Below are 12385 nucleotides of genomic sequence, written 5' to 3' on the forward strand. Positions count from 1 at the left end.
ATTAAAAAAATGGATCAAACTCATGTTGCAGCTTGGGCTGAAGATTTAATCAGTCACTAATTTTTCTATCGTGCTGCTTTCCAAATTTAGATTTGTAGTTTTAATCTAAGACCAAAAATAGAAAACACTGTCATTAACATTTTATGAAATTATTATTTATTTGCTGTCTTTTCTATGCAGACATTATTATTAGTGAAAATTATTTTTTTTCACTTGACAATTAATTTTTTGAATATTACTAAAAAGACATGAAGTTTAAAAATATAAAAAATCACCAGTTTCATAAGAAAGCCTCATCGGGTCTATCTTCCTGGCACGACCCCTGAATGAAAGCATCGTAACAATAAATGTTGAGAGGCTGGTTGCTTCTTCTCAAACCCTAAATCTTGTTCCAAGCATCCTCAATTGAACCAGCTCCACAGAGACCATGGACATGTACATCATATATACGTAACAGCTATCAGGTTTCCCCCTTTTTTCTCCATTTCTTCCAGGATCTGAGTTGCTTGTTCCTTATCTATATTTTGCCCATGACGTTCTTTACAAAAAACAATTATCATAATCGTGTAGGTGTAAACATTTGGTGATGGCACTAAATTCTTCAAATCATCAAGCAAACATCCAACAGCTGGGTTTTTAGGCCGTGAAACGGTAAAGATAAGTCAGTGGAGTGGCGGAGAGAGAGGGCAGAAATGGACGTGAAGAGAGAGAGGGCAGTGCAGACCTGGTTTCTGTTCAAGGATGAAGGCGACAATGGTGATTGGTGAGTGTAGGGTCAGTTTGTTACGATGGTTTGGTCATCAAAGATAGAGGAGGAAGATGAGACTGTAGCAGCTAGGGTTTATTAGAAAAAATGAGTGGTATGTGGTGATTATTAATTTTCATATATATATATATATATATATATATGGATATTATAATTATTTTATTGATTTTTAAAACTTGCTTTAATCCAGAATAAAAATTATAATATTTAAAAAATTAGCGGTAAGGTAAAACAAAAATTAAATCAGAGCAATTTTTTTCATATTATGATTATTACAAAAGACCCCAAAGCTATACAGCTTGCAATATTTTTTTTTTTTTAAAAAGACAGAAAAATACAGGGAAAAAAATAATCCTGTCATCAGAGCTTAAAAAATCAGAAAGCATAGAAGGCCACACCTGCCACGAATAAAGTCAATAACGATGATCAAAAAACATAAAACAACAGGCGCTTTGCTTTGGTTTGGGTTAGATCTAAAATAATAAAATTTTGACATTCGCTTGTCACTCTTCCCTCTTGTTCTCACTATTTTAACGCAACAACAACAACATTCATGACGCCTTCATCGTTCCACGATCTCTTTCTTTCTGTAAGTAAACAATTCCTTCAAACTTAATTCCTATCAATCTCTCTCTCTGTCTCTCTCTCTCTCGCTCTTCATTGTGTAAAAAGGTGAGCTGAGGCAGGTGGTTTAATTTAAACTTTTTTTTTCTGGCTAATTAGTGGCAGATGCTATGATTTTTTTTGTTTTATAGTAACAAATGAAAAGCAAAGGTGACGCTAATTTGAGCCTTGGTAGCTTGAATTTGGAATTTTTTTTCTCTTCATTTGTTTTCTTGGAAACAATGTAATTAAAATGTGGGGATTTAATCTTTCATATTTTGTGTATCTATTGAATACGAGGAGCGGGAATCATGGAAATCAAGTTTTTTTTTTAAGATTTATTTTAGGGATTTATTTTTGATATATGTATTTTCGTTTAAATATCTGATTCTTTTTCTTTGTGATCCTCAGGTTATGTAGAGGGAAGATTGAGATTTTAGATCGTTAACTTTAAATGCAGCTTCGAATCTGCAGATTTTGAGTTGCATTATAGGTTTAGAATTGAAGAATTGATCCTTGTTGTTGTTGCCTTTGTAAATTGGATTAACCATGGTGTTTTGGGAAGGTTATGTGAGTGATGAACTAATGGGGATTTTTGCCCCAATTGTAATTTATTGGTTGTACGCGGGTTTTTACCAGCTATTGCCACCGTTGGATGAATATAGATTGCACACTAGAAAAGAGGAGGAAGAGAAGAATTTGGTTCCGCTGTCGAAGGTTATTAAGGGTGTGTTGCTTCAACAACTAGTCCAGGCTGTTGTTGCTCATGCACTCTTTTTGGTTAGTTACTGAACCTGTTCAAGTTGTTCCTGATTGCCTTTTTTGTTTCTTTGCTGTGTGATTGTGATCCTTTTTGGTGTGAACGATTGGATGTTTCTCAATATAGGTTTCTTCCTATATAGTATTAGTTCTTTGTTTCAGTTTGCTTCTTGGGGATAGATTTCCTGGAGTTAGTGTTCGTCTTATGTGGAATGGTAATGTCATTGTGATAGATGCCTAGACAAGCTTTTTCCTTATTAGCTGAGCTCTTAGTGGTTTCTGGCTTTTACAAGGCAGCTCTATGCAGGAAAATGCTTTTTCATGGCCTTGTCTTGTGTAGTCACTTCTAGATATTCATCATCTCATATGGAGGCTGTGGATCTGATGTGCTTGTTGATTCTCATAGCTGGAGGATGCTCCTAATAATGTATTTACTTTAGATTTGAACATAAATAAGACCGGGGAATCATTATCAGCTATTAGATATGTTGGGGGAACACAAATGAAGTGGGTCTTCTGGATTAGGAAACTTCATCCTTCTTTTTATCAACTTTCTTTATCCTTCACGTTTTTTTGGTGGGCAGAGGGTTTGTTAACTTACTGCGATATGGAGGGAGTATGAGTTCATGATATGTTCAGCTTTTATAAGTTCTGATGAGTGTTTTTTTTTTAATTACATTTGTGCAGTTCTCTAGATAAACAACGAGTAAAATTCTTGTGATGTGTCATGTGCAATTTGAGCCTTACACAGAAGATCTCATGCTACTTTTACATTGAGTGCTTGGGAATTCTTTCTTCCTTGAGAATTTTTTTCACTTGTGCTGTGATAATAGTGGCTTTCAGGGCATGATTCTGATGGTTTGCAATAAAGAAGAGTGGCAGTGTTAACATTGTTTTTGTCTATGTGAATGAGGTGTTAAGTCAATAGGCAAAGAAGAAGATGGACAGTCCATTTGGCTTATATATGTTGGTTTTACATAAGATTTTAAGTTCTTATACTATTGAAGTTGAACTGGCCTTTATTCTTTCAGCCAACGTGTTCTGTTTTCTTCTTTCTCGTCTTTCATTTTAACAGTAGTATGGGAAATCACTGGTATTCTATGTTAGCAGGGTAAGCAGGAACTGACTTTCATGTCCTAAAAGTTATTAGCCCAGCTCTGAAACCTTTTATTCTTTGTGACATTATTGATGATATCAAGCATTTGTTTTCTTGTCTCTTTCAAGAACATATTCTGTTCTGATACATGTTTGTTCTGCTACTATTATGATATTCTGTTTCCTAGCTTCTCTTGTCCCACCTTCCATCCTCCTTAACACCTAGTTCAGGTAGGTCCATGTGGGCATGCATCTTAACTGCATGGTGCTAAATATTATGAACCAGAAGTTCCTTTTAGTTGTCTTGTATCATTTTGAGTCTGTTGTGATACTGTATGTTGTTTAAGTAAAGGGACTGGGAAGAAATTTATGGATAAAACTTTCAAATCTTGTTTTGGCTTTTTCTACAACCACATTTCTGTTTGGATGCCCTTTTGTGAAAACTTAGAAATTCTGTTTTGTTTTTCCAATCATGATAGATTCCTCCACTTACCTTAAGATTCAATGCTGCTGTGGAATACAAATGAGTATTGTGGACACTAAAATTTCTTGCATTGGTATCAGTCTTTGATGTTTCTTAATATAGTTGCTGTTACAGACATTATTATTTATCTATCTTGGCCCTTGTTTTGTGCAAAGATAAAGCATCTTGGACCTGCAACCACAAGGTTGCAGGTTCAAGTCTTGAGAGTAGCCTCTTCATTCCTAAGTACTGAATGGTAGGATTATCTCCCAACCCTACCTCCCAGATCCCCACTTTGGGAGGAGAACGCAGAGGGATTGAGAGATCAGTGACTCTAGGACTTAGATGGTAATTATTCAATTGCTTGGTGGTATCATTTGATTTGTAAGCTCTAGGACGTAGACCTATGTGTTTTTACTTTTTACCAATAATTAACTTTCGTTTGCCTGTGTTGTTGCTACAGTTGACTTCATCAGCTGATGAATCTGGAACCACTATCCAGCCCTCTATCCCTATCCAAATCATGCAAATCATTATTGGAATGATTGTCATGGACACATGGCAGTACTTTGCGCACCGTTACATGCATCAGAACAAATTCTTATACCGCCATATCCACTCCCAGCATCACAGGCTAGTTGTAACTTATGCAATTGGGGCCCTTTATAATCACCCTCTTGAGGGTCTCTTGCTTGACACAGTGGGTGGTGCTATTGCATTCCTCGTCTCAGGAATGACTGCACGGACATCAGTCATTTTCTTCTGCTTTGCTGTAGTTAAAACAGTTGATGATCATTGTGGACTCTGGTTGCCTGGCAATATCTTCCATATCTTTTTCCAGAACAACACTGCTTATCATGACATCCACCATCAACTCCCAGGCACAAAGTACAATTATTCCCAGCCATTCTTCTCCATATGGGATAAACTTCTAGGGACTTACATGCCATACACTCTTGTAAAACGACCTGAAGGCGGTTTGGAGGCAAGACTGGTTAAGGACTAGTTACAGTTTGACACTTCTCCTGTATTATTTCAAGCTTTCACTTAACAAAGGAATATTTTTTGGCTGGGTTTTGCCCTTCGAGGAAAACATGAATTAGAATTGTTTGTTTGACCTTGTAAGCTAGAAGCAAGTCCATTGGATGCTCCTTCTTTTCCTAGTCCTGTGATGGTATATTTGTATTTTTGATATTCTGGGTTATCCCTGTATGTAGCATATCTGTCTTTTATTGTTTTCCAATTTACATGTTCCAATATGTTGAGATTGATGTACTTGTAATTGTTTTATCCTTGAGGATGCTGGAAGCGCCTACACTAATTTCAATTATACTCCCATGCTTCTAATCTGTCAGCTTCATCTTCTTGTTAAAACTTTCTCAGTCATGTCTACTTGTCGAGACAATATTCCATGCTTCTACTCTGCTGGGTGCTACACTATGGTCTGTCATTTTGCCCTGTTGGTTTTAGGGTTTGATAGTAGTGAAAATAGTAAACTCGGGTGTTTGATAATTGGTTGATGTGACTTCTAAAATTGTATCTTTAGCCAAGGAAAGACTGTCGCATCATCCTGGCCGGATACTATCAATAGAAATGCATTTGTGGCGAAACTACATTAAGCAGGTTCCACGTCCTATTTTGAGGAGAGCACGTAGAAATCCAAAAATCCGTGCTAATGGGAGGCTCCTCATGGAGCCGGGCAATGCCACCTTGCAGCTGCGGTTCCTTCAGGTATGAGAAAGTGTTCTATTTGTCTCTTGCCAGTTTGTCACCATGCCTATCAATTAAAAATCCTAACAGTTGTCTTCGATGACCTTTGCAACTCTTTAGTGGTATGTTGGTATGATAACAAGAATGATGTGAATTAGAAGGGATGTCTACAGTATTTCCTATGAGTGCTGTTTTCCGTGAGCAGCCGAAAGTGGGGAGGTCTTAAATAGGGAAAGAAGCCGTAGGTCATGGGGATGCTTCTGAAAATTTCTTTGGCTGCTAGGGCTATGGCCTCGAAGCCTTTACTGCTCGGTTAAATCATGTATTTCATATGGCTAGTCAAGAAGCATACACTGTCTGTGATGCGTTGAAGAGAATGCGTTGTCTATCACACATATTTTCTTTCTTTCTAGTAAGTTCTGGTGACTATTTCCTTCTGCCAGTTCTATTAATAAACAACTACTCATGTTCTTGCCTAATAATCTTTTATGTGCAACGCGAGACTTGAGCAGCAGATCACATATTAATTTTGTTCTGTGTGCGTGGGAATTCTTCTACTTTCTTGAGAATTGTGGCTTCCAAAGCATGATTAGGAAGCTTAGAAGAAGAATAGTGGTGTTGTTAATCATCAGATTGCTAACAAATAAATTGAACCGTAATCAACTTGTTTTATTGGAAGATAAACTGGCTTTATAAATAGCCTTACATTGTAACTAATTCTCAGAAAAAACAGCTAAATAATAGCAACAGACTCACGACTTAATCAGCTCAGCAATAACAGGCTTGCTGATTTGATCACACTTAACAGCTGTAATTCACAACTGTGATTCCTATCAATAGGATTTATTAATAGAAAACAAATAAATTAAATTCAAACAATCTTTAACATTCTCCCTTAAACTGTATGCTTGAAAGCATTCAGTTTATTTCCACGATCGAACACATCCCAAGCAATGCTCTCAGCTTCACGAAAGATTCAGCCTTTAAAGGCTTAGTTAGAATATCTGCAATTTGCTCAGCACTTCTGCAATGAACCAGTTCCACTTTACATTCTTTGGTGAGATCACGAAGAAAGTGAAATCTCACATCAATGTGTTTGCTCCTTCCATGCAAGACTGGATTTTTGGACACCTTAATTGTTGAATTATTGTCATAGAACAACATAATTGGACCTTGCTGTGCATGCTTCACTTCTTCCAAAATTCTGTTTAGCCAAATACCTTGACATGCACATGATGCAGCAGCTATAAACTCTGCTTCAGTTGTAGATAAAGTAACAATAGGTTGCTTTTTTGAGGACCATGAAATTGCAGCTCCATTTAAGAGAAATACATATCCAGATGTGCTTTTACGATCTTCTGCATCCCCAGCATAGTCACTGTCACTGAAACCGATTAATTCACATTTTCCACTCTTCTGCGTCTTATAGAACAGACCATAGTCAAGTGTTCCTTTTAGATACCGAAGTATTTTTCTAACAGCCTGATGATGTAGTTCAGTTGGTGCTTCCATAAATCTGCTAATGAGACTGACAGCGTATGCTAAATCTGGTCGAGTGGCAGTCATATACATCAAGCTTCCAATCATTTGCTTGTAATATGTACTGTCAATTTTTGCTCCTCCATCATCACGGGTCAGCTTGGTTCCAGGAATTATAGGAATTTGGACTGAATTGCAATCATCCATTCCAAACCTTACAAGAACTTCCCGAGCAAATTTCCTTTGACAGATAAATATACCACCTGTAGATTGAGTCACTTCTATACCAAGAAAGAATTTCATCTTTCCCAAATCAGTCATCTCAAATTCCTTCATCATGGATTGTTTAAATACTTTAAACATATCTTCATCATTGCTAGTGAATATTAAGTCATCCACATATAAGCATACAATCAAAAGATTACCTCTCCCTCCAGTTTTGATGTAGAGTGTGTGCTCATAGGGACACTTGTGAAAGCCTGCCTTGCTGAAATAATTGTCAATTCGATTATACCAAGCTCTTGGGGCTTGTTTCAACCCATAAAGAGCCTTTTTCAGTTTGTATACCAGACCCTTGCTTCCCTTCTTTATATAGCCTGGTGGTTGATCTACGAATACTTGTTCCACAAGTTCTCCATGCAAAAACGCAGATTTTACGTCCAGTTGAAAGACATTCCACTCATTCATAGCAGCCAACGAAATAATCATTCTAATTGTGTCATGCCTTGCTACTGGGGCAAACACTTCAGAATAATCAATTCCATACCTTTGTGTATATCCTTTAGCAACTAATCGAGCTTTGAACTTGTCAACTTCCCCTCTTTCATTTAGCTTTGTTCTGTAAATCCACTTGACTCCCACTGTTTTTTCTCCTTCAGGCAATTCAGCTAGCTCCCATGTGTGGTTTCTTTCAATAGCTTCGATCTCTGCATCCATAGCCTTTCTCCATTTTGAATCTTTAATTGCCTCATCAAAAGTAATCGGGTCACTCTCTGCAAACAAAGCAAGATGAGCCAATGAGTCTTCATCAGCAAGTTCTTCACCACTTGTGTAATCAATCATCCAAGCTGGTTTTCTCCTTGATCTGTGCATGCTTTGTATAGGAGTTTCAGATGTCTCAGGTAGTAATGTCTCGGTAACTTGATCCATACTACCTGATTCACATTCTCCCTCACCACTGTGTGCATCTTCTTCAGCGTCAGCTTTTCCATTGTCTTCCAATTCAAGAGCCATTGGATTTCCTTTGTCAGTGCTTTCCCAATAATAGCTGTTGTGTTCATCAAACACCACATCTCTAGAAATACAAATCCTTTTGGTTATAGGATTATAAAGACGGTATGCCTTGGATTCTTCACTCACCCCAAGCAGTACACATTTTTCTCCCTTATCATCAAGTTTCATTCTCTTTGGGTCTGGAATGTGTGCATATGCCACACAACCAAATATTCTGAACTGACTAACAGTTGGTTTCTGACCTGACCAAGCTTCTTCTGGCGTCACATTTTTCACAGAAAATGTTGGACTTCAATTGAGAACATATACACTCCATTTGACTGCCTCGGGCCAGAAGGCTTTAGGCATGTTCTTGCTTGCTAGTAAACTTCTTACCATATTCATGATGGTTCTGTTTCTCCTTTCTGATACACCATTCTGTTGCGGTGTGTACGCAGCAGTCAATTGTCTTTTAATTCCACTTCTTTCACATACATCTACAAACTCATTGGATGTATACTCTCCACCGCGATCTGTTCGAAAACATTGGATGAATTTTTCTGTCTCCTTCTCAACCTTTGCTTTGAATCTCTTAAACACTTCAATGGTTTCTAATTTTTCTACTAGAAAGTACACCCACGTTTTTCTGCTAAAGTCATTAGTGAAGGTTATGAAGTACCTTTTGTGGCTGTTGGAAGTGGGATTCAATGGACCGCAGATGTCTGAGTGCACCAGCTGTAGAATATGATTGGCTCTCCAAGTGCTCTCCTTAGGAAATGATTCTCTATGTTGTTTTGCAGTCACACACTCTTCACATACGTTAGAGGGATCATTGATCTGAGGAAGCCCTCTTACCATCTCCTTTTTCTGCAGAGTCTTGAGTCCACTGAAATTCAAGTGTCCAAACCTGTAATGCCACAACCAAGATAAATCTTGGTTAGATGTCTGGAAACAAGTTTGATCTCCAGTAACTTTTGTTATGAGCTAAAACATTCAATTTCCAGACATCTTGATATTAACCACTAATTCCCCGTTTGAATCATGGATTTGGCACCTTCCTCTCTGTAGCAGAATTGAACATCCTGCTTCTTGCAGTTGTCCTAGGCTGATCAGATTGCTTTTAAGTTCTGGTATATAAAATACATCATCTAAGTTATGTATTTTGTTGTTTACCAGCATTTGAATACTTCCCTTTCCCATAACACTCATGTTTGAGTCATTTCCAAGCTTGACCTTTTCTCGAAAAACTTCATCTAGAACACAAAACAGGCTTTTGTTTCCTGTCATGTGATTGCTGCATCCAGAGTCAAGATACCACATTGCTCCCTTTTCAGCTGGTATGATTTCTGTGTAGGCCATCAATAGCATTTCTACCACAGCTCCATTGTTCTCTGTGTAGGTGATCAATTGCATCTCTTCTTCTTCAAAAATGCTTGCCACTGCTCCATTATCCTCTGTGTAGGCCATCATTAGCATTTCTCCCTCTTCTTCAACAAAGTTTGTCATTTCTTCGTTTCCAGCTGGCTTGTTCTCTATGTAAGCCATCAACAACATCTGTTCTTCTTCTTCTTCTATCTCAGCAAAGTTTGCTTTTTCTTCCTTTTTATGGGGACACTCCCATTGAAAGTGACCAGTCTTAGCATTCAACAAATGTTTTGCCAAAGTTTCCTTCTCTAGTGCCACGACCACGTCCACGTCCTCTTCCTCTGAAGCTTCCACGTCCTCTGCCTCCTCCAAAGGGTCTTACAGCATAAGTCACATTAAGAGCTTGTTCTTGCTCAATGTGTTTAGTCATGCGTTGTTCATGCACAACTAGTGAGCTTTGCAGCTCATCTACTGACATAATATCAATGTCGTTAGATTCTTCTATTGAGCATACCACATAATCAAACCTAGAATTCATAGAGCGTAGAATTTTTTCTATAATTGTCACATCTTCAAACTTCTCACCATGCATTTTCATCTGATTCGCTGTAGTCAGTATTCTTGCAAAATAGTCATTAACAGATTCTCCACCTTTCACGTGCAGCATCTCGAACTCTTTACGAAGAGCCTGCAACTAGGCACGTTTAACTCTACTGGTGCCTTGATATTTCTTCTTCAAAGAGTCCCATATGTCTTTAGAAGTGTCCTTCTTGAGAAGAGTCTCAAGAATAGTGCGATCTATCGCTTGAAATAAGAAATTCTTTGCCTTCAGATCCTTCAGCTTCAGGTCTGATATCGCCTTTGACTGTGCCTCAGTCAGAATTGTGCCTTCTTTTACTTCGGGAATTCCTTCCTCAATGAGTGCCCAATATTCCTTTGATTTGAGAAAGTTCTCCATCAGCATGCTCCAATGATTATAATAACCATCAAGCCTTGGAATTGCTGGTTGTACATAGCCACTCGTGTTTCCCTCAAATGCCATTTCTGGTGTTTATAGAAGACTGCTGCTTCAGATGACAGGGCCCGTTTACAAGCTCTGATACCAAATGTTAATTATCAGATTGCTAACAAATAAATTGAACCGTAATCAACTTGTTTTATTGGAAGATAAACTGGCTTTATAAATAGCCTTACATTGTAACTAATTCTCAGAAAAAACAGCTAAATAATAGCAACAGACTCACGACTTAATCAGCTCAGCAATAACAGGCTTGCTGATTTGATCACACTTAACAGCTGTAATTCACAACTGTGATTCCTATCAATAGGATTTATTAACAGAAAACAAATAAATTAAATTCAAACAATCTTTAACAGGTGTTAATTTTCTTGTGTGTGTGAATGGATGTTAAGCCAATAGGCAGGGAAAAAGATGAAAATCCTTTTGGTTTCTAGATGTCGATTCAACATGCAAGATTTTAAGTGTTCATGATTGATTGAAGCTGAACGGACCTTTATTACTTCCACAAACGTGTTCTGTTTTCTTTTTTTCTCGTATCTCTCGCATTTAAAAAGATTATGGGTTTCTTTCTATTTTATTCTCCCGAGTAAGCAGGAAGTGATTTTCATGTCCTTAAACACTTGTTTACTTGATCCTTGGAGAAAATATTCTATTCTGACACATGTATTGTTGCTGCAGCTGCCTTCAACAGCGAATGAATCAGAATCCAGCCCTCTATTTCTATCCAAATCATGCAAATTATAATTGGAAAGTTTTTTCATGGACAAATGGCAGTACATTGCGCACCGCCACATGCATCAGAACAAATTCTTATGCCGCCATGTCCACTCCCAGCATCACAGGCTAGTCGTACTTTATGCCCTTGGGGCCCTTTATAATCATCCTCTCGAGGGTCTCTTGCTCGACACACTGGGTGGTGTCATTTCGTTCCTCATCCGAGGAATGACTGCACGAACATCAGTGCTTTTCTTCTGCTCTGCTGTAGTTAAAACAGCTGATGATCATTGTGGGCTCTGGCTGCCTGGCAATATATTCCATATCTTTTTCCAGAACAACACCGCTTATCATGACATCCACCAACTCCCAGGCACAAAGTACAATTATTATCAGATATGCTTCTCCCTACGGGATAAACTTCTACGGACTCATATGCCTTGCACTACTGTGAAGCGCCATGAGGGCGGTTTGGAGGCAAGGCTGGTTAAGGGCTAGTCACAATTTGACACTTGGCCTGTATTATTTGAAGCTTTCACTTTACGAAGGAATATTCTCTGGCTTGGGTTGTGCCATTCCTGGGAAAATGAATAGAATTTTTAGTTGACGTTGTAAGCTAGAAGCATGTCTATTGCGCGTGCCTTGTCTAGTTCTGTGACAGTATATTTGTCCAGCTGGTCATGGTGCTTTGTACCCACCTACCCAAAAGAACTGTATTTTCTATATTTTGAGTTATATCAGTATGTTACATATCCTTTTTTATTGTGTGCCATTTACTGTTCCAATTTGTTGTTTTTGATGTACTTGAGTGAAAAGTAATAATTAAAAATCCCCTAAAAATTACTGTAACTTTTTTTACACTTTTTATTTTCGTTGTACTAATATTTTTATTTTTTTTATTATTTTTACATGTTTTTTTCCCATGATTTACTTTTTAAAAAAAATTATATATATTTTTTTTAAAAAAAATTTATTGATTTTTTTTAATATTAAACTAGTTGAAAATTTAACTGTTATTTTAAAAAAAATATTATTAATTATTACTATGCTTTTTTATATGAGTTTTTTCCTTTTTTTAATGATTTTTTTTCCCAAAATAATCATTTTTATTTTTTTATATTAAGTTGATTGAGAATTTAGCTTTGTAGTGTTTTTTATAAAAAAAATATTATAAATTATTATAGTATTTATATTAAGT

General features: G+C 37.2%; 1 protein-coding gene and 1 pseudogene across 2 annotated transcripts; both read left to right on the plus strand.

The window, feature by feature from the left end:
* The first annotated feature begins 1115 nt into the window (after window positions 1-1115).
* LOC105139883 (sphinganine C(4)-monooxygenase 1-like) lies at window positions 1116-5007 on the plus strand. 2 transcript variants are annotated; one of them, XM_011046515.1, is made up of 3 exons: window positions 1116-1355; window positions 1781-2149; window positions 4150-5007. In XM_011046515.1, exons 2-3 carry the CDS (start codon window positions 1919-1921, stop codon window positions 4690-4692), a joined length of 774 nt encoding a protein of 257 aa, XP_011044817.1. In that variant the 5' UTR covers window positions 1116-1355; window positions 1781-1918; the 3' UTR covers window positions 4693-5007. The 2 variants fall into 2 exon arrangements, with proteins under 2 accessions (XP_011044817.1, XP_011044818.1); XM_011046516.1 differs by lacking the exon at window positions 1116-1355 and adding an exon at window positions 1392-1403.
* Window positions 5008-11030: 6023 nt separating this feature from the next.
* Window positions 11031-11949, plus strand: LOC105139906 (sphinganine C(4)-monooxygenase 1-like; annotated as a pseudogene).
* Window positions 11950-12385: the final 436 nt, after the last annotated feature.

Source organism: Populus euphratica, unplaced genomic scaffold (genome assembly GCF_000495115.2).
Source record: "Populus euphratica unplaced genomic scaffold, PopEup_1.0 scaffold185.1, whole genome shotgun sequence".
Taxonomy (NCBI): domain Eukaryota; kingdom Viridiplantae; phylum Streptophyta; class Magnoliopsida; order Malpighiales; family Salicaceae; genus Populus; species Populus euphratica.